This window comes from Primulina eburnea, chromosome 9 (genome assembly GCF_022965805.1).
Source record: "Primulina eburnea isolate SZY01 chromosome 9, ASM2296580v1, whole genome shotgun sequence".
NCBI classification, from domain to species: Eukaryota; Viridiplantae; Streptophyta; class Magnoliopsida; order Lamiales; family Gesneriaceae; genus Primulina; species Primulina eburnea.
Genome location: NC_133109.1, coordinates 32,953,398 through 32,972,461, shown reverse-complemented (window position 1 = coordinate 32,972,461; position 19,064 = coordinate 32,953,398). Strand labels below are relative to the sequence as shown.

Sequence of the window (19,064 nt, the reverse complement as noted above, 5' to 3'; positions counted from 1 at the left end):
ACCTTATAAAAACTGCCAAAGAGGACACCATCTTTTTTTTCCAGTTTTACCCTTACAGTTATAATATTATTACACTTTTGTTTTTTTGTTTTTTTTATTTCAACACACACTTTTATTTTTATTTCCATCATTCAAATATCAATTTAGTCCCTTCATAATTTGTGTATTTTCACTTTAGTCCATCGATAATGATAAAAAGGAATGTACACACACGCAACGCGTGTGCAGAGTAACTAGTATTTATTATTAAAGCACGCTTACGCACACATGAAGCCACAACCCGATATCTTTAAAACACGACTTCTTCCGAAATTCAAACCCCACAATACTGCTTAAGAGCATCCGACGATCTCTGACCCTCTCCAGAGAGATAAAAATCAAGAAACTTGAAATATTCAAAGGGTTTGAATAGCGAAGGATGCTCTTCATCAACCATTTCTTCGGGGGCTCTGATAATATATCCTTCTTTAGGCACTGAAAATAGTCCTATTGAATAACGAGCAAGACTTCCCTTCATCATAACCCTGTGGTTAACAGAATGCAGCCTTCCATTTGTCCATGCCTTTGAAACAAAAAAAATAATTTTAGCTTTTTAGTAATCTCCCTTAATCGCATGCAAAATTTAACGTGCTAAACGACTGCATTTTGGGTTGAAATTCACTTCAATTTTATCCGTCCAAGTACGACAAAGAATTTTGATGTATTGCATCCTATATATATCCGTATTATGTTTGTATATATTCATGTTCTTATTATATCCGCAGTCGATCAAACATGGAATGAAAAGTAGTTGAAATCGATATTGATGTGCACTTACACGAAAAGCTTCTCCGACAACGACGATGAAAGAATCCGGAGAAAGTTCCACAGTCATCCATTGTCCATCTTTTGTCAACACCTCCAATCCATTTACCTCATTTTGATATAATATGGTAATCATGTTTTTATCCGTGTGCGCTGCAAATCCAAGCTCAGTTTCATGACTTTTTGGGGGGTCATACTTCTGAAATCGGATCACGTAATCTGTAGACCCTATGTGCTCGTCTGTATATGCTTCAAGCCCCAAGCTTTCAAGAACTATCTTGCGCACAATTTGATCCAATTGGGATAGTTGCTCTGAGAAGGACAGAATACTATTGCTGCCAACAGGAAAACTCGTGACAATATTTTGTGTAAAAAATGGTTTATAATTAAGGAAACCAAATAAATTTAACAGAAGCAGATAAAATCTTAGGCTAAAACTTACAATCAAGAGAATATATTAATTTTAGAAACTAATAAAAAAATGTACTCGTCTTGGGATGATTAACCAATATTCGGGTAAAGAGCTACCATCTCGTATGTTGATGACAAGACCTATTTTGCATTGGGAAATTACTAAATTGTTCTATTTTGGGTTGTAGTCCATTAACTCGTCAAGTTTTGGTTTTGGTGCACGTAATTTTAATTTTCAACTATTTTGGCCTAATTACTTACGTGAAAACCAGGCATGTCAGAATTTTTTGATACCACGTCAATACTTCGATAAATAAGATTAAGAGCAAAAAAAATTTAAAATCATTTTTCCGAAAAAAATTTGAATACTTTGTGGAACATAACCCAAAATAAACAATTTAGTAGACAAAACAATTATTATATCTTTGTATTATAATCTTTGGAGAATACTATTAGATGAGTGAAATCGAATTTCTTTCGGGCGAATATGAAAATTAAAAATTCACAATAATTGTATGAGTAATTACTTGCCAAGAAAATCAATTAATATTTTAAATTCGAGTTTATGGATTTGAGACGGGTCAAAGCTATCGATTTTTACAATAAAAAATAATACTCTTAGCATAAAAAATAATATTTTTTCATGGATGACTTAAATAAAAAATCCGTCTCACAACCGGCACGACTCCACCAAAAAAATGAGTTAAAAAAGAGCAAACTAAAGAAGGAAAAAAAGGTAATTGCATGAAAACTGAAGCGTGACTACGTGAAGGACCAATTAAATATAAAGGCTCTCAATCTCATGACAAAACAATTAGCTCATACCAGAAATCAGGATTTCCTTCAGGCCACATAAGATTCGTGAAGGCTTCGAGACTTCCATGGTCGAGTGCATCATCAATCCCCAAGCTTTCGTAAAGTGGCATCACCGGATGCTGCCCACTGTATCCGCGATAGCGTATATTTGACCTGTTTCCGAGTTTAGTCTGTAAAGGGAGGTCAAAAAGCTGCTTCAGTCCACCAATCACCGAGTTTCGAAGATTTGGCGGAATTTGATCGAATGTTGCCAGAAAGCAGCCGAAATCTCGCAGGGCGAACTTCACCTGGCTTTTAACCGATTCTCTGGTAGGGGTTCCGCTTTCTTGTTTCAGTTGGGAGAAACTGATGGCCGGAAGTTTGATAGTTTCGGCGCCCATGTTTGGATACTTGGATGTTGGAAGACAATCGAAGAGCTAACAGAAAAACGTGTTTGAAGTATCTATTAGTTTCATTCTTAAAAAGTTTATTTCAATTTATTTTTTTATTAAATTGTCTTATTATTTGTAAAGTCGTTGCATTATTATATTTTATGATAGCGACGACATGTTTCTCAAACAAAATATATTTGAATTCTTATATTTTATGATACTGACCTGGAAGAAATCAGGATTATGTAGTTGGGTGGGCTAAACCAAATACGAATCAAAATTTTATGTTATTTTTCACACGAAAGAATACACTGATAAAAAAAAAAACTAATAGGTCAAAATCCATAATAAATTTATGATATTATAATGAATAATATTTTATCAAATTAACAAGTAAAAAAAAAATTATTTAATGCTATGACATGGATAACCATATTAATATTTTCGGAGGTTGGAGACTTGGAGCAGCAGGCTGAACATGCAGGAATATTTACTTAATATGACTTGGGGTAAGGAAATTTTAGATTAAAGAAGGTGTATTCATTCTATATTTTCAAAGATTTTTGATGAATTTTTTTAAATGATTGACTTTTGTGGAGTTGATGGATTTTTATTGACTTTTATGGAATCTCATAGAATTGTAAAACAAATTTCATAGACTCTTGTAGATTTTTTTTCAAGATTTTTGTAGACTTTTGTAAACTTTTTCATAGAATTATTTGAATTTTGTAGTTTATAATTGTGATTTATTTTTTATTAATTTTTTAAAAATAATTATTGGACATAGATAACCTCTTCAATTTTAAATTATTTTTTTATTTATGAATGTAAATGAATTTTACTTACTAAAAAATTAAATCAATTTAATTTGTGAAAAACGACAAATGAACTATCCAATTTATTGAAATCAAAATTTCAATTCTTTATGTCAATTCAACATATTAATGAATAATATTTTTTTAAGTTCATAATAAAATTTTATTAAAAGAACACTCAAAATAATGAGAAGTCTTTTATAAAAAAAATCTAATCATTACTGACAATTTGATCAACATCATTCTACATTCCATTGACTATGATATCCCTCCATGCATTAGCATTTGCTCGTTATTGTTTTTGAGTATTAAATAACTGATCAAAATCGTCACCTTCATAAACTTATGCTGGTGAAGACAATTGAGCTTCATTGTCTAGTTCAATTTGAAATTCATCAAATTGACACTTCTTTCAAAGAAAATTGTGTAATATAACACATGCCAATACAAGCCCTGTTAGGGGTGGGAAAAAATACCGAATTTTCGGTATACCGAGATTATCGTAACAAAAAAATATTGAATTTAGCGAATTTTAAGTATACCGAAAATTTCGATACGGTACGGTAACAATACCGAATTTTTCGGTACGGTAACGATATCTAATTTGAAAATTTTGATATATACCGAAATACCGGAAAAATATACAAAAATTTTAAAATGTATAATATTTTAAAACAATAAATTATAATTTTTTAAAAATGTAAGGTTTTTTAGGTTTGACATAATAAAGACAATGCTCAATTATGGAACAACTATTAAAATCAACTGGGGTTAAAAATAAAAATTAAAAAGATTTGGGTTAAGCCCATAGTGGAATAAAAGCGAGGACGACTTGGTATTTTCATGCGAAAAAAATTGAAAAAATCTTTGGGTCATAAGTACACATGTATGTAATAAAGAAGCCCAGACTAGACACCACTTAGTTTCACCACTGATAATAATGACATCATTGTTCCAACAAATTAAATTTGAAATATTTTTGTAGAATCACAAGGCCCTTTATATTAAAAATGTATATACCACGACGAATCGGTGTTAATAATCTCAAATCCTTATATTAGATGAGGAGCTAGAGTTAACAACAACGATATATTATCTTAAAAAAATCAAGAGAAGTCGAGGTTAAAAATATATATCACGAGGAACCGATGTTAGTAACGCAAGGGAACTTCCCAAGAGCTTGTCTACTGATCTTATTCATGCACGTTTAGCCAAACAAACACCTTAGCTCTTTGTTATGTATATATATTTTAAATATAAGTGGTTGTCGTTGTTAACTCATGCTAGCATTGTCTTTCTAGATCGCCACTATCTTATCTCGTATCTTTTATCGTGTAAAAAGAGTTCCCTCTTCGTTAAATACAAAAAATTGTATAAGATGGTCTCACGGGTCGTATTTATGATACATATATCTTATTTGGGTTATCAATGAAAAAGTATTATTTGTTATTTTTATTGTGAATATGAGTAGGGTTGACCCGTCTCACGGATTAGGATCCGTGAGACAGTCTCACATGAGACCGACTCTTGAATATGATCGATTCAACAAACTTGCAAAAAAATAGCAAACATAGATTAATTAATCTGAGAGAAAACGGCGCACATTCAATACCGTTGTCAGGGGAAAAAAGAAATGGTTTTCCACAAATAATGTACATTTACATCATATTAAGGAATTAACCGAGTAAGGGCCCAAAAGCTTACATGATTATTTTGGTAGAGGAGGAACAAATTTGAATGGTTTATCCAGGAGGAGATTTCTTAGTTTTGGGCGGTGTTTCATGCTCATTTTCAGCTGTCAAAAGTTCACCGAATCACTAGCATAATTAAAAAGCGGAATCACTGTTTTTTGCCTTCCCAAGTAATACGTCTTTAGCTTCGTTTATTTTGGAAGCAAGGTAATGGCTACCACCTGCATCAGGATGATTTGCTACCATCACTCGTCTGTGTGCTTCCTTTATCTTATCGGGCGGGGTGTTTTCCCTAATCAAGGTAAAGTCAATCATTTGATGCAATAACGGATGATAAACATCACATAATTTCCAAGTTTCAAAAAATTTGGGCGGGGATATGCTCACAGAAAAATATTTAGCAGTTTCATATCAATGAAGCAAAACAAAAAACGCCAAAACTCACTCAAGCATCCGTGGTCAAAAGATTCAAACGCCATTGTGTTTTTCCATATTTGCTGATAACCAAATATCAATTTGTCAAGCAGAGAACACATACACTTAGCATTCCAGTTTTAGAAGATAACAAATTTTCAGCATTCAGAACAGCTTTAGATTACATAAGTGGCAATTTGAAATTTCGAAACAATACGAGGTAGAGCAAAATCTTGAAACTTCACAAGAGATCCAGCAATTGTATTCTGAGCTTTGTTTGAGTTGGTTTGGTCAATATTAAGCCCAAATTTCAGATTATGAGTGAATTGGCTCATCTTTACAAATCATACATCAAATTTCCAGCCCCACACTTGGATTAAGATGAGTCAAACTCATGTCTTTCTGCACTTCGCACACTTGCATGCATTCTTCTGCACTTTGCAGTTTTTTGAATAACTAGAAGAATTTTATAAATCTAATATTTTTAAACTACAAGAGTAATACGCGATTTTAAGAAACCTGCCCCCTAAAAAGGAAAAATAGAAAAAGGAATCAAACAAAGCAAGATTAATGATTCCATTAGCATATGTTGCATCAAGAAGAAGGTTTGAACTCACCTAACACCAAGAATTAGAGCCGCCTCCCTCCTAGTCATTGTAGGCTGGAAACCACCTTCATAAAATTTACGCATTCTAGCCGTAGGTGGCCTTGCTTTAAATGCCTGCCAGGCCTGAATGCCATATCTACCAGCATAAGCAGCAGCAGCAATTGCAAGTCCTGCAATCAATGGCGTAGTCTGTTGCAAATTTCAGGTTTGAATTTCCCAACAATAGTAATAAAAAAATCATCACCAAATAACTCAGGTAGCAACAATCACTATAAGTAGCAATTCGCAATGAATGAGATCATTATAAACTGCAGTGGAGATATGACTTATGAGAGGTGAAAACTATCCATTTCAGCTCAATTTGCTTCAAGAATACATGGCTTAATCATCTTGATCATAACGTCCGAAAAAATGGCAAAAGATATAAAGTTCATAATTTAGGGCCTCTTTGGTTGCCTTCTCTGGTAAAATTTCAAAACATGGTTTTGATTGGAAGAAATACTAATTCAAATTATACCATTTGTTCAGGACCCTAATTGCGAACAAATAATTAAACACAATAGAATTAGTTCGCTCCAGTCTTATAGTCACATTTAACTCTAATCCAGAAACCTTCACTGAGATTTCACCTGATGTGATACGTTCAACTGAATTCGATTTATACAGGAGGCATAATATTACTATAAGGTTGATGATGCATTTGGTATTTAAAGGTCAAAATTTCTTTTGGAAAAACTACTTGTAAAAATTGAACCGTTTTTTTAAATTCGAGGGAGGATTGCTACATGATCTTGCTGACTTCGCCCCAATGTTACAAAACCACATGAAAACCAGCATAGATCTATCAACTGGCATTAGCACAGATCAACAGACGACTTAGGCAATTAGGCTAATATACAAAACAGACAACTTGGAAGCCAAAAGATGAAAATTCTGACAAAATAATCATGATAACCCAACATGGAAAATGGGTAATCGGCAACCATCAAGTCGCCACTCTTAGCAGCAGCAAAATCAAGTAATCAAGAAAAAAACAAATCAATTAACACTGAAAACAATTCACACATTCATCTAAGCGACACTCATGTATTGAATAACAAGCGTAATGCACAATGAAAGAAAGGGGTGCAGCACTCACCATTATTGGTTTCAATACAAATTTAGGCTCCGATAAACGACAATCAACCTCGTCAATTTTCTTGATAATTCCTCTATATATTCAACAGTCTCGGACACCGTCCTTCGATATTCTAGAATTAGGGGTTTGTGATCAAAAAATCTCAACCGAAGAACTTTTCGTCTGAAAAATGAACAGCCGAGTGGAAAATTAATCGCGTGACAGGCAGATGAAATTGTATCCATTTTAAAAAAAATTAATTATTAAATATCTTGATATATAATAACAAGAGTGATTATAAAATTAAAATGTTCTTCACCATATATTAATTAATAATGTATTTTTAAAATAAATAAATAAATAAATAATTTAAAATTCATTTATTTCAAAATATTATAAATTAAATTAAATATTATATTAATTATTAATTTTTACTAATTTCAATTTCTAAAAAAATTAAAAAATCAATTAATATTATAAAAAATAATTAAAATTTGATAATAACAAATGATAATTAAAATAGTAGCACAAATTTGTATATTAAAATATGGTTAGTACTAATTATAATAAGTAATAATAATTAAAATATGATTAATTATAATATTAGTCAAATTATATTTAATTATTACTAAATTTATTGAATTTATAATTATTTTAAACTTTAGATATTAAAAAAATTAAATTAATTAAATATTATCATTTCTTCTCTAAATGATTATATAACTACCAAAAAAGGATAATAACACAATATTGAACGGACTTATCATAATTTTAATTATACACACAAAATACATGATAAATAAATGATTAAAAATCAATCATCATTTATCATGTACATCGAACAAATAGAATGATGCACCAAAAAAAAATAATTACAACTTTTTTTATATAAATTTGTAAATAAAAAATTCATTATCACTTTTTTTTTAAAAAATTATTTAATAAAAATATTTAGAAAAACATGTTTATTCTTTATCACTATCATATACATTTTCAAAAAATTTTAAAATTGTTAAACTATTTTCTTTAATCTTTATCCAAAATTTTGAATTTTTATTAAAAAACATTAAATTAAAAATTAAAAAAAAAACTCACAAAAAATTACATAAGGGGTATAAAGCGCTAATATTAATAAAATATTAAAGTTCGTGAACGATTCGCAAACTAGAGAACACAATAATTAAATTTTGAATTCGACCTGATACAATTTCGAACATACAGCTCAAATTAGATAATATCGAATATGAATCAATTTTTTTTTCGATTTAACTCGATTCGTTTACATCCATCCAAATAGGCGTATAAAAGTGAACCAATTTATTTCCATCTTCCCCAATTTATTTCTATCTATTTCTCCCCTTTCCTAACCCCTTGTAAGGCACTGGTATAGCAGAGTCGGTCTTTTTTCGAGGGAGAAACAAAAAGAAAAAGCACAAAAGATGTTTGCGTTCCAATTATTTACATACAGTGTAAACAATGTCTGATTCCCTGCAAGACAAAGGAAGAGCATGAATTATGATTAGCATCACCAAATGTGGTTTCCTTAGTTAATTTTTTTCTTTTTTCCAGTGCATATATAACACAACCTACATGTTCATTATCTGTCACACAGACTGATATCCATTATACAGTCAGTTTATGGGACATCAAACATGTTGACGCAGCGTATACATATACCCGTGGATATCTAATCAATATAACAATATATACACATCTCTGCTCGTTGAAGATAAAAGTACATCGAGCAACCATTTTGGAATTCAACAACAGAAATAACACATAGTTTGAGTTAGTCAAAAATTGTTGGTTTGATTATGTAAGCAATAATGTTTTAATTTTTGTTTTTTTCTCTAAACTTCACCAATAAATACCTATCCTTTTTTGCATTTCAAAAGCACACCAAAACACAAAATTCTCTCATCTAAAATTATCTTTGGAAAGAATATGATTAATGAAGAGAATTTGGATATTAAAATCAGAGTATTCTGATTAATAAATAAGTGATCTTTTTGAGAAGTTTAGAGTGGATCTAGTTCAATCTTGAAATGAACTATAATAAATATTGATATTCATTTTATTTATTGTTAATATTAGTTTGATGTTACCTTTTCTAGTTCCAAATATCCCAAGAGCAGCCGCTTGTACGCTAAAAGCTTGTATAGGCCTGTACAAAGCCCAAGGTTGATCTAAAGGCCCAATTATCCGGCCTATCAACTAATTCCTTTACTCGGTCAAAATAAAAGTCGCTCATCTGACATGCGCTTTAAGCTTCAAACCAGGTAGGCAACATTATAAAAGGCCGCTAAAATCTTCTTGATCAGTACGGCGTGCTGGAAGAAATGGTGGCCTCACTTCACAATCCTTCATGTTCGTTGCTTATCCATCTACCCAAATCTCTGAAATTCAGTAATTTTTCTCTCAATCAGATATAAATTGTATTTAGATTGCATGTTGAATTCTAGAGGGTATTCGATTCTATTATGTTTTTTGTAGAAACTTCTGGCTAAATCTTATTCTTTTCGAGAAGCTGCTGCACTGTGTTTTTAGTTTCCATTGAATTTGGCAAAGAACCAGGGATCAAAGGAGACATAAAATTATTGGTAAATTGTAATCTATTTTCAATCCACTTGACAGGGAATAGTTATCCAAGAACTTTAACTTAAAAAATGTCGGGATGTAACGTATTTAATAAACTAGAATCAAGAATTGCTGGTGTGAGAGCTAGTGAATACACTATGGACGTTGATGTTAAAGTCGAGGGGAAACTCTATCTTGGAATGGACTTCGGGACATCTGGTGCTCGGTATGCCCTGATTGACAAGGATGGAAACATACAAGCCGAAGGCAAGAGGGATTACCCTTTGCATATGGTAATTAATGGGCCATTACTGCACTATTCAAGCTTCAGATTGTGATTGCTCTTCCTGTTGGCATTTTAGTTGCAATTGTTAGTCTGATTCTTTTGTAAGATGCATGCATAATCTTGTAAGTGTGGTCTTAGAAAGAGTGAAGAAGCCGTAGATTGGGTGAAATCTTGGAGAACTACACTTTTTGCCCTCTTGGAAGATATCCCAGTCAGTCTTCGTGCAGCCGTTGCGTCCATTTCTGTGGATGGTACTTCTGCAACAACTCTCATTGTTGATAGGTTGAATTTTCTCAAAAAACTCACATGATTTTTCTACATTTTTTTGTTACTACTCTAGTTTAAGCTTTTCACCCAATTTTTTTGATCGACGTAGCACAACAGGTGAACCCTTGTGTAGACCACTCCTCTACAATGAGAGTTATCCCGAGGCTTTGCCATTGGTGAAGGCGATCGCTCCTGTTAACCACACAGTTTGTTCTGGTTCTTCGACATTGTGCAAACTTGTGCACTGGTGGAATTTTTTTAAATCAGCAAAACAATCGGCTGTGTTGTTGCATCAAGCGGACTGGTTGTTGTGGCTTCTTCATGGCAGGCTTGGAATTTCTGATTACAACAATGCTTTGAAGGTCAGATTTTTTCCGGTAAAGCGGACAACTGCTTATTTTGTAACCTATTCAACAGACCATTAAAATTAGTAATTCTGCAAACGATTTTTTAAGTATTTCGACAGGTGGGTTATGATCCAGAAACAGAGTCATATCCCCCTTGGCTTCTCGCTCAGCCATATTCTCGTGTTTTACCTACTGTTCTGTCTCCTGGATCCACCATTGGTTCCATGAAAGAGGTTGTCAGAACACATCTTGGTATGTTTACAATATCTTGGCTTTAACTATGTTTACAATATCTTGGCTTTAACTTGAAAATCCTGCGACATTATTTTTATAGGATATTGTCCTATAATTTTCCCTTTGGATATTTCCTCAGAAGTTCCCCTGCTTTTGGACCAAAAATTAATGTAGAAACATTTATTCTGTCTGTAGGTTTTCCAAAGGATTGTGTTATTTGCACTGGCACCACAGATAGTATTGCAGCCTTTATTGCAGCGAGAGCTAATCAACCTGGACAATCTGTGAGAATCTTGCTACCTCGTTTTCCTATGGGCAGCTTTTTGATTATTTATCAGAACACAAGAATGTTTTATACCTATGAGTCGCCTCTCTGATATATGTTTTTCGACGACCACATGTGGAAACCATCGCTTCTTTATGATTAGGTCACATCTTTGGGTTCAACACTTGCTATAAAATTATTGAGCACACAAAGAGTAGAAGATGCACGTTTTGGGGTGTATAGTCATCGCCTCGATGATAAATGGCTCGTTGGGGGAGCTTCCAACACAGGCGGTGCTGTCCTTCGACAAATTTTTACAGATGAACAGCTGCAGAAACTGAGTGAGCAGATAGATTCTTCTGAAGTCTCTCCTCTTGACTATTACCCTCTCCTAGATATTGGGGAAAGATTTCCAGTAGCAGACCCTGAAATGGAACCCAGGTAAGAACTTGCTTTTATTCATCCTTGCAGGCATCAATAATATTATTCTTTTCTCGCTAGTGGTTTTGCAAATGTCGTAGTTTCAATGCAGAAGAATATCGTCCATGTTTCTACGTTTATCATATCTCGTGTGTTCTACAATAATTAGTATCAGTCATTTACCTCAAAAATGATATTATGTATCAAATTATCATATCAGATTGCATCCTCGCCCGGCAAGTGATGTCGAGTACTTGCATGGCATTCTTGAGTCCATCGCCCGAATTGAGGTGATGATCAAGCCACCGTTTTCATTTTGTTTTTTCAGTTGGCCGCCTTGTCCTTAATTAATTATGGAAGAGAACTCCACCAAATAATCGCCTTGCATTTAATTTAGGCTAAGGGTTACAGCTTACTGAAGGAACTAGGAGCAACCCCAGTTGAAGAAGTGTTTACTGCAGGCGGCGGGTCGAGAAACAAGAAGTGGATAGCCATACGAGAGAGGGTGCTTGGTTTGCCGGTGCGAAAGGCGCTTCAAACAGAAGCTGCCTATGGAGCTGCATTATTAGCCATGAAGGGTGCTGATAGCTAGGTGTAGGTTGGGGCCATCGCGCCTCGTATAATTTTGCATGAAATAATTAATCAGAAGAATCTTAAATTTAATCCCTTTTCTATATAAAATTTTCTCTTGTTTAGTTGAATTTCAAAAAATTTCACCATATGGGAATGTGGTGGCATTTATTAAGGGTGATTTTACAACCCATCCAAACCGAGATGAAAAAAAAAAATAAATCATACACTTTATATTTTCTTTTTTTTTTTTTTTTAAAAAAAACACATCGACCGTGTTGCTTTTATAGTAATTTTATAATATTTATATATATGCAATATTACACGGTTGTTTATTAAACACGTAAATAGGATATCACTAATTTAATGATTATATAAAATATCAAATAAAAATGAATAATTGGGTAACTCATTTTTATTAATTATAAAAGGTAGCAATTTTATTTTATATATTTATTTATATTGAGTAATTTATTCTTCCATAGGCACATATGTCAATTAACTTAATGTTCCACTCACTTGTTAATTATTTTTTTATTATTCTTAATTTCAATTACACCGTCTTGAATTGAGATATTCTTTTTATTGAAAAAATTACATTTAACCTAGTACCGTTTCTCAATATTTCTCAATATTGTTGTATTTTTGTAATTTTCTTACACATTTGGTTTTATCATTTGTTACTCATCACTTATCTAACACAAAGTAGATTTGGGTGCGATATATCCCTTTCTTTAGCAAAACTGGTTAGTAAAATCTAAATTGGAATATATGATCAAACACTTAATGTGTTTTTGAGTTCAAGAATTTGACAGGAGCTAATTTCTTTTTTCCATGCATAATGTGCGGTGGTATTGTTTGTTGAAAATTGCAGTAACAGTGTTGGAATCTGGTGTCTACGAAATGAAGGACGAGTGAAGTTTTCTAAGACTGATTGTTAGTGTGGTTGTGGTGGACAGGGTAGGGAGGAGGCATCAACTGTGGTGTTGGTGATGATATTATTGCGCATAGAAGTTCATTGTTGATATTTAGGAAAATGAGCTTAGACAGCAGGAGCCGTAGCAAGAGCAGAAGTAGGAGTCCAATGGATCATAAGCTTTGTACTCAACGCTATTCTAATGGTGATGCACCGTATAGGGCGGGAGTCGAGGAGGGGCATCAGGTTATTTGGTATTGGATCCATTCATCTTGTTCATAACTATTATTTTCATTTTTGTGTATGTTGAATCGAAGAGGCCTAGGGGGATATGGAAGTGAGTGATCAATACAAAGGGAAATCACATCTTATGCTGTGCCTGGCTGCTTTCTGCGTGTCTCGGGTCTTGATCCAATCTACTCCACACCTGATATTTTAAATTCTTTTTTGCTCTATCCTCTCAAACCTCAGTAATTAACCCAAGTCCGAAGTAATTTATATGAAAATACATAATGGAAAGTTCAATGAGAGGGATTGAATAATTGCTTTTTGTTTGCTAGTTGATTGCTATATCCCTTTCGTGACATTGTGTGTAGGACTTACCAGCAAGTGGGGCTTATGAGTCGGGATTGCATTTCCATGGCTATATGTCACAACTGTGGAGGAAGAGGGCACTTGGCCTTTGAGTGCTCGTCTGGTAGGTTCATGGACAGATATCCCAGAAGGTACTAGAGGAAGGAGTTTGTGGCTTATGTGTTAAGGCCAATTATGCAGAGTTTTCTTTGTTTTGTATCGAGTTGAGATTGATGTTACACTCTTGGTAATTTGTTGGTTGGACTTCTACAGTTTGGTGTCGTTTTTGGACTATTTGTACGTCTAATGAATTTTACACACATTGGTTTTCTTATTTTGATCGATCTACCATAGACTCAGTTTGTTTTTCTGTTCATATACACGAAGATATTGATCGAAATAATTTTATATTTTTTTGTTTATTAATTATAATAATATTTTATATTGCAGATACTTCTTGCACTTTTATCTTTTTAGTTTTTTAAAAAGTAGTATATATAAAATAATGAAGGCATGTGTTACACAATGGTTGGAATTAGTTCTCACCACACAAAGTTCGGGTATGAATTCCGTAAAACCCTAATTTTGAAGATCCCCACGAGGTATGGTTTCATCCTTGATTCTCCAATTATCCTTTTTACTGAGTTGTTAATTTATCGCTTTCAAATTTTCAATGTGTGTTTTCACTAACGTTGCTGAAATTTTAAATTGTATAAACTACAAATTGGAAAAAAAAGTCTCTATTTTTAACCATCAGAAAGCATTTTCGGGAATGGCGGATGATGAGATGCCGATGAGGTTGATGAATTTCGTCTCGGAAGAGCAGTTGGAAGAAACTCGGAGAACTCGGGGTGTTCGAGTGGAAGATGGTACTGCGCAGAGAGACAGGTCTCTTTACGAGATTTTGCAGGAAAACAAGGATAAGAAGGATGCTGAATTCAACGAACGATTCAAGCATAGGCCACCTAAAGCTTTGGATGAAGACGAGACTGAGTTTCTCGATAACCTGGAGATGTCGAAAAAAGAATATGAGCGACAGCTTGCAGACGAAGAAAAGCTGCAGCTGGAGAACTTTCAGGCAGCCGTAGCAGCACAAGCTACTGCTGTACATGAGCTAAAGGAGGCACCGTCAGTTTCCGAGGTCCAGGAAAAGAAATCAGTTCTAGGAAGGAGGAATACAGCAGCTCGTCCGCTGGGAATGATAATTAAAGTGAACCCACAAACGAAGAAAGCAAAAACAGACTTTGCGGATGCAGAAGAAGCTTCGACTTTGGTAAGATCATGTAATACTGATACAAAAGATACCGCGAGAAATCAGGACGGTGATAATGATGAGTCTAGGCTTGTATCTAGTAGTAGTGGTTTGGTGTCATATAGTAGTGATGAAAGTGAAGAAGATTGATATCACATCATTCATTTGCTTAAAAACTTGGCCAAAAAAGCTCTGTTTTTTATGTATATTAAAAACCCCCATTTTTTAGGATTGTGATGAGTTATGAGAAAGACTTTAATTGAATTCTAATCAGGAAACTTTGAGATTTGGCATATGTTGAAATTTCAATCTTTGGCATGGTTTTTACCTCGAAAACACTGTTTTTTTACATTGAGAAGTTTGTTGTGTGTTCAGAGATATTGTGACTCTAATCACTTACAATTTCACGTGTTCTTGGATATTGATTCCATAATGGAGAATTTTCCATGTGTTAATTTTCATATACATGTTTAAAGTGGTGATACACCCACTCACGAATCAGATACTTGATCAAGTTTTTAAAATGAACTGGATTTTATCTTCATCGGTGCTGAAAGATTTTATGCATACCCTTAGATGCTTCACATATTTTAGCCGTTGTGTTGGTGACTAAACGAAGTAATTGTCTATCATGGGGTTTCCATTCTGTAGAATTTGCTCTGTATGGAAAAATGCTTCCTCCGGAACATGTTGCAAAGGATGATTATTGACTAACCAAATATCGCAAATTGTTACACTGCATGCTAAATCTCTTACAGAAGCAACATTGAAAACTGTCTGAATCCAACTTGACTTTGCTGCTCATGACAAAATGCGTTCTGATGTTTCTTGGCATTGAAAGTCCTAGACAATGCACTATTTGATATTCTTGTTCCTTCTGGTTAGTAAGGGAGAATTCCACTCTGCAAGCAACCTAATACTAGTAATTTATTTCGAAAATCTCTTGAAATATTATGGGAAATTCAGTGACAGCAGAACTTTTATACCTGATATTTTAGCACAAATCTTGCCCCGTCCTTAAAAGTTAATGAGCTCCCATGATTAAAGCTAACCTGGCACACAATCCGTCTTCTGGTATGGTGCACGCGGTTAGTTCGATTATGGGTGTGCCCACACCCCATATGAGTGGTTGAGATTCCACCTCATGGGGAAAAAAAAAATTAAAAAAAAATAAAATTGGGCCAGAAAAAATTCTGGCCCTTGGATGTACCCCTGCAGGCACTGCCTGCAGGGGTATGATGAAATAATCCGGTGCACGCTGTGTCGCTCTCGCATCAATTCCGGGATTAAACCATGACCGTTAACACCCAATCAAAACTAACAAACAGAACATAAATCAGAAATGACCATAGCCTCACATTTACATACCCAATAGATTTTTTCAGTTAAACAGCTCCATTTTTGGAAGAACGTGAAGTCTTGAAAATATCAAGGTTTTTCCAGTTAGTGATTCTCATTTGTTTGCCAATATTTTTATGCGTACAGACACACATTTAAATATCAGCATGAAATTTTCGCAATCGCAAGTTTCTTGAATGTTGTGAGGGCTTGTTATGATCTTTTTCGTTTGAAATCGGAGCTTTATTCGTAAGATTTGACAGAAAAATTTAAAACTCAACTTTTAAAACGGGGGACGATATATATATATATTCTAAAATCACAAACTGGAATAAATTATGAACAAATGGGGTTTCAGAGCTCAACTTTTACAACCGGGGACGATATATTTTTTTCTTCCAAAATCACAAACTGGAATAAATTATGCACAAATGGGATTTCGGGATAGGACAAAAATTGATGTCCTACCTTTGATTTCCATCCATGAAAAAAATGATATTACCCAGCTTCTAAATTTCATTCACAATTTCTAAACATCCAAAATTAAGTTGCTTCTGATGAACTAAATTTTTTCCGTTACTAAAAGTAATAGAACACAAATATAAATATTGAATAAATGAATATGTGTAGACAAATGAATAAAGTTGAAGCAAATAATATTAGACAAGACTGTATGAGTGGAGTATTGTGTATGGTTCAATCTATTTTAGCAACTTGTGCAACCAAATCATCACATCCACTTGTCAACCCACGATTGGCCCAATCATGACAGCCGCAAATGTGACATCTTTTGTCACAACACAGCATACACAATTATAAATTGAGCCATGCATGAGGATGGTTTTATGTGTGGCAAAGAGAGTGTTAGTGGGGGGATAAGATTTTTGATCAATTCTTGGTTTTTGCTTCAATAATTTCAGTTCATATCATCAAATTTCTCGACCACAAAAAGGGAGGAGAAAGAAAATTATTGATACCAATGGCCTCAGCCTCAGCCTCATTCCTCAAGTCATCTCCTGTTCTTGACAAGTCTGAGTTCGTTAAAGGCCACTCCCTTCTCCGCCACCCATCCACCTCCGCTGCCACCATCCGCTTCCACCCCAAGGCGGCACCATCACCGCTCACCGTCCGTGCATCCTCCTATGCCGATGAGCTCGTCAAGACTGCGGTATATGGCTAGTTTCATCAGTTGGCTTGGTTCAGTTCTTGCATAATGTTATATAAAACTGCGTTTTGTTGGTTATTTGGTGGTAAGTTTATTGGAGAGGCGAGTGTTTAGCTAATTGAGAGACTGACCATTTTTTTGTAAATGTGTCTTGGGTGTAGAAAACTGTTGCATCACCAGGGCGTGGTATTCTTGCCATAGATGAATCAAACGCGACTTGTGGGAAGCGTCTAGCATCCATTGGGCTCGATAACACCGAGGCGAACCGTCAGGCTTATCGCACCCTTCTCGTGGCTGCCCCTGGACTCGGCCAGTACATCTCTGGTGCAATCTTATTCGAGGAGACTCTCTACCAATCCACCATTGATGGCAAGAAAATAGTGGATGTTCTTGTTGAGCAGAATATTGTCCCTGGCATTAAAGTCGATAAGGTAATCAATAAACACCCGTTTCCATTTCTTAGTTTGCTGTTAGCAGGATGGATCTAAGAATTCTTCGTTGTTGTGACTATGCTGCGATGTGGGTCAGAGATTTTAATGATTCTTGAATGCTTATATAATTAATGGGATTCGAACTTTGCAGGGTTTGGTTCCACTTGCTGGTTCAAATGACGAGTCATGGTGCCAAGGTCTTGATGGCCTCGCCTCTCGCTCCGCTGCTTACTACCAACAAGGTGCTCGTTTCGCCAAATGGTAAGGATACTTATTCGTACTTTGATCACCTCTCAAACTAAATATGTGTAAATGATACCGGTAGACCTTAAGTAAAGCTTAATGTCCTTGATTCTAACCAAATTTCTCGATTCGGACCTTGCTCAGGCGTACTGTGGTGAGCATTCCCAATGGTCCATCTGCCCTGGCAGTGAAAGAGGCAGCCTGGGGCCTAGCCCGCTATGCCGCCATTTCTCAGGTACATATAGCCCCTTCCCATTTTAACTGTATGATATCATGCTTGGGGAGTTTAGGGTGATGAGCATGACTCGAGATTTCAAAACTTAAACATCCAACTGTTTGATCAACTCCAGTCCACACGATTTGGTGGAACTGAAGGTGTTTTTTCATGATGATTCAGGAGGCTGGATTGGTCCCAATTGTGGAGCCAGAGATCTTGCTAGATGGCGAGCATGGGATTGACAGGACTTATGAGGTAGCTTTGAAGGTGTGGGCTGAGGTGTTTTTCTACTTAGCCGAAAACAATGTATTGTTTGAGGGTATTCTCCTCAAACCAAGCATGGTCACTCCTGGTGCAGAATGCAAGGAAAAGGCGACACCCGAAAAGGTTGCCGCATACACACTCGGCCTCCTCCGCAAGCGAATCCCCCCGGCCGTTCCTGGAATCATGGCAAGTATTTCCAGTTTTGCTTCATATACATGAGTGTGTTAATGAGTCGACTTTAAATTTGAGACCAGGTTTTACTCTTTTGATGAGCAGTTCTTGTCTGGTGGGCAATCTGAGGTGGAAGCAACCTTGAACTTGAATGCCATGAACCAAGCCCCGAACCCGTGGCACGTGTCGTTCTCCTACGCAAGAGCTCTTCAAAACACATGCCTGAAGACTTGGGGAGGCCGCCCGGAGAACGTGAAGGCGGCTCAGGAAGCTTTGCTGCTCAGGGCCAAGGCTAACTCGTTGGCTCAACTCGGCAAGTACACCACCGAGGGAGAATCAGAGGAAGCCAAGACAGGAATGTTTGTGAAAGGCTACAGCTACTAATAAGCATATTTCACTACCAAAAACATGGCCGCTTTATGACGAATTTATGAATTAAAGGAAAAAAGGATGCCCTATTCATCGTTGATTCATAGCTATTT

At 35.1% G+C, this 19,064-nt stretch overlaps 5 protein-coding genes across 6 annotated transcripts; 3 read left to right on the top strand and 2 right to left on the bottom strand.

The window, feature by feature from the left end:
- Positions 1-244: 244 nt before the first annotated feature.
- LOC140840601 (probable 2-oxoglutarate-dependent dioxygenase AOP1) lies at positions 245-2,480 on the bottom strand. The gene is made up of 3 exons (XM_073207784.1): positions 2,041-2,480; positions 818-1,139; positions 245-562 (listed from the first exon to the last, which is right to left on the bottom strand). The coding sequence occupies exons 1-3, from the start codon at positions 2,409-2,411 to the stop codon at positions 314-316; spliced, it is 942 nt and encodes a 313-aa protein (XP_073063885.1). The 5' UTR covers positions 2,412-2,480; the 3' UTR covers positions 245-313.
- A 2,322-nt stretch (positions 2,481-4,802) lies between these two features.
- LOC140840600 (mitochondrial import inner membrane translocase subunit TIM14-1-like) lies at positions 4,803-7,281 on the bottom strand. The gene is made up of 3 exons (XM_073207783.1): positions 7,068-7,281; positions 5,940-6,118; positions 4,803-5,200 (listed from the first exon to the last, which is right to left on the bottom strand). The coding sequence occupies exons 1-3, from the start codon at positions 7,068-7,070 to the stop codon at positions 5,044-5,046; spliced, it is 339 nt and encodes a 112-aa protein (XP_073063884.1). The 5' UTR covers positions 7,071-7,281; the 3' UTR covers positions 4,803-5,043.
- A 2,090-nt stretch (positions 7,282-9,371) lies between these two features.
- On the top strand, positions 9,372-12,137 carry LOC140841830 (D-ribulose kinase-like). The gene is made up of 9 exons (XM_073209531.1): positions 9,372-9,452; positions 9,681-9,916; positions 10,052-10,191; positions 10,286-10,538; positions 10,643-10,775; positions 10,953-11,041; positions 11,186-11,463; positions 11,663-11,732; positions 11,840-12,137. Exons 2-9 carry the CDS (start codon positions 9,713-9,715, stop codon positions 12,032-12,034), a joined length of 1,362 nt encoding a protein of 453 aa, XP_073065632.1. The 5' UTR covers positions 9,372-9,452; positions 9,681-9,712; the 3' UTR covers positions 12,035-12,137.
- Positions 12,138-14,035: 1,898 nt separating this feature from the next.
- Positions 14,036-14,923, top strand: LOC140840599 (uncharacterized). 2 transcript variants are annotated; one of them, XM_073207780.1, is made up of 2 exons: positions 14,036-14,103; positions 14,239-14,923. In XM_073207780.1, the coding sequence occupies exon 2, from the start codon at positions 14,274-14,276 to the stop codon at positions 14,901-14,903; it is 630 nt and encodes a 209-aa protein (XP_073063881.1). In that variant the 5' UTR covers positions 14,036-14,103; positions 14,239-14,273; the 3' UTR covers positions 14,904-14,923. The 2 variants fall into 2 exon arrangements, with proteins under 2 accessions (XP_073063881.1, XP_073063883.1); XM_073207782.1 differs by having other exon boundaries at positions 14,050-14,103; positions 14,259-14,923.
- A 2,000-nt stretch (positions 14,924-16,923) lies between these two features.
- On the top strand, positions 16,924-19,051 carry LOC140841829 (fructose-bisphosphate aldolase 1, chloroplastic-like). The gene is made up of 6 exons (XM_073209530.1): positions 16,924-17,259; positions 17,418-17,687; positions 17,839-17,948; positions 18,075-18,165; positions 18,328-18,597; positions 18,688-19,051. Exons 1-6 carry the CDS (start codon positions 17,071-17,073, stop codon positions 18,964-18,966), a joined length of 1,209 nt encoding a protein of 402 aa, XP_073065631.1. The 5' UTR covers positions 16,924-17,070; the 3' UTR covers positions 18,967-19,051.
- Positions 19,052-19,064: the final 13 nt, after the last annotated feature.

What these genes read in the sequence shown, in the direction of transcription:
- LOC140840601 (XM_073207784.1), bottom strand. Translation starts at nt 2,411, where the DNA reads ATGGGCGCCGAAACTATCAAACTTCCGGCCATCAGTTTCTCCCAACTG. An exon ending in GAAGGAAATCCTGATTTCTG is followed by an intron (nt 1,140 to 2,040) that starts GTATGAGCTAAT and finishes TCCTGTTGGCAG; the next exon opens with CAATAGTATTCTGTCCTTCT. An exon ending in TTGTCGGAGAAGCTTTTCGT is followed by an intron (nt 563 to 817) that starts GTAAGTGCACAT and finishes TTTGTTTCAAAG; the next exon opens with GCATGGACAAATGGAAGGCT.
- LOC140840600 (XM_073207783.1), bottom strand. An exon ending in GCTCTAATTCTTGGTGTTAG is followed by an intron (nt 5,201 to 5,939) that starts GTGAGTTCAAAC and finishes TACCTTGATTAG; the next exon opens with GGAAAACACCCCGCCCGATA.
- LOC140841830 (XM_073209531.1), top strand. Translation starts at nt 9,713, where the DNA reads ATGTCGGGATGTAACGTATTTAATAAACTAGAATCAAGAATTGCTGGT. An exon ending in ATTACAACAATGCTTTGAAG is followed by an intron (nt 10,539 to 10,642) that starts GTCAGATTTTTT and finishes GTATTTCGACAG; the next exon opens with GTGGGTTATGATCCAGAAAC. An exon ending in GACCCTGAAATGGAACCCAG is followed by an intron (nt 11,464 to 11,662) that starts GTAAGAACTTGC and finishes TTATCATATCAG; the next exon opens with ATTGCATCCTCGCCCGGCAA.
- LOC140840599 (XM_073207780.1), top strand. Translation starts at nt 14,274, where the DNA reads ATGGCGGATGATGAGATGCCGATGAGGTTGATGAATTTCGTCTCGGAA.
- LOC140841829 (XM_073209530.1), top strand. Translation starts at nt 17,071, where the DNA reads ATGGCCTCAGCCTCAGCCTCATTCCTCAAGTCATCTCCTGTTCTTGAC. An exon ending in ATGAGCTCGTCAAGACTGCG is followed by an intron (nt 17,260 to 17,417) that starts GTATATGGCTAG and finishes TCTTGGGTGTAG; the next exon opens with AAAACTGTTGCATCACCAGG. An exon ending in GGTGCTCGTTTCGCCAAATG is followed by an intron (nt 17,949 to 18,074) that starts GTAAGGATACTT and finishes GACCTTGCTCAG; the next exon opens with GCGTACTGTGGTGAGCATTC.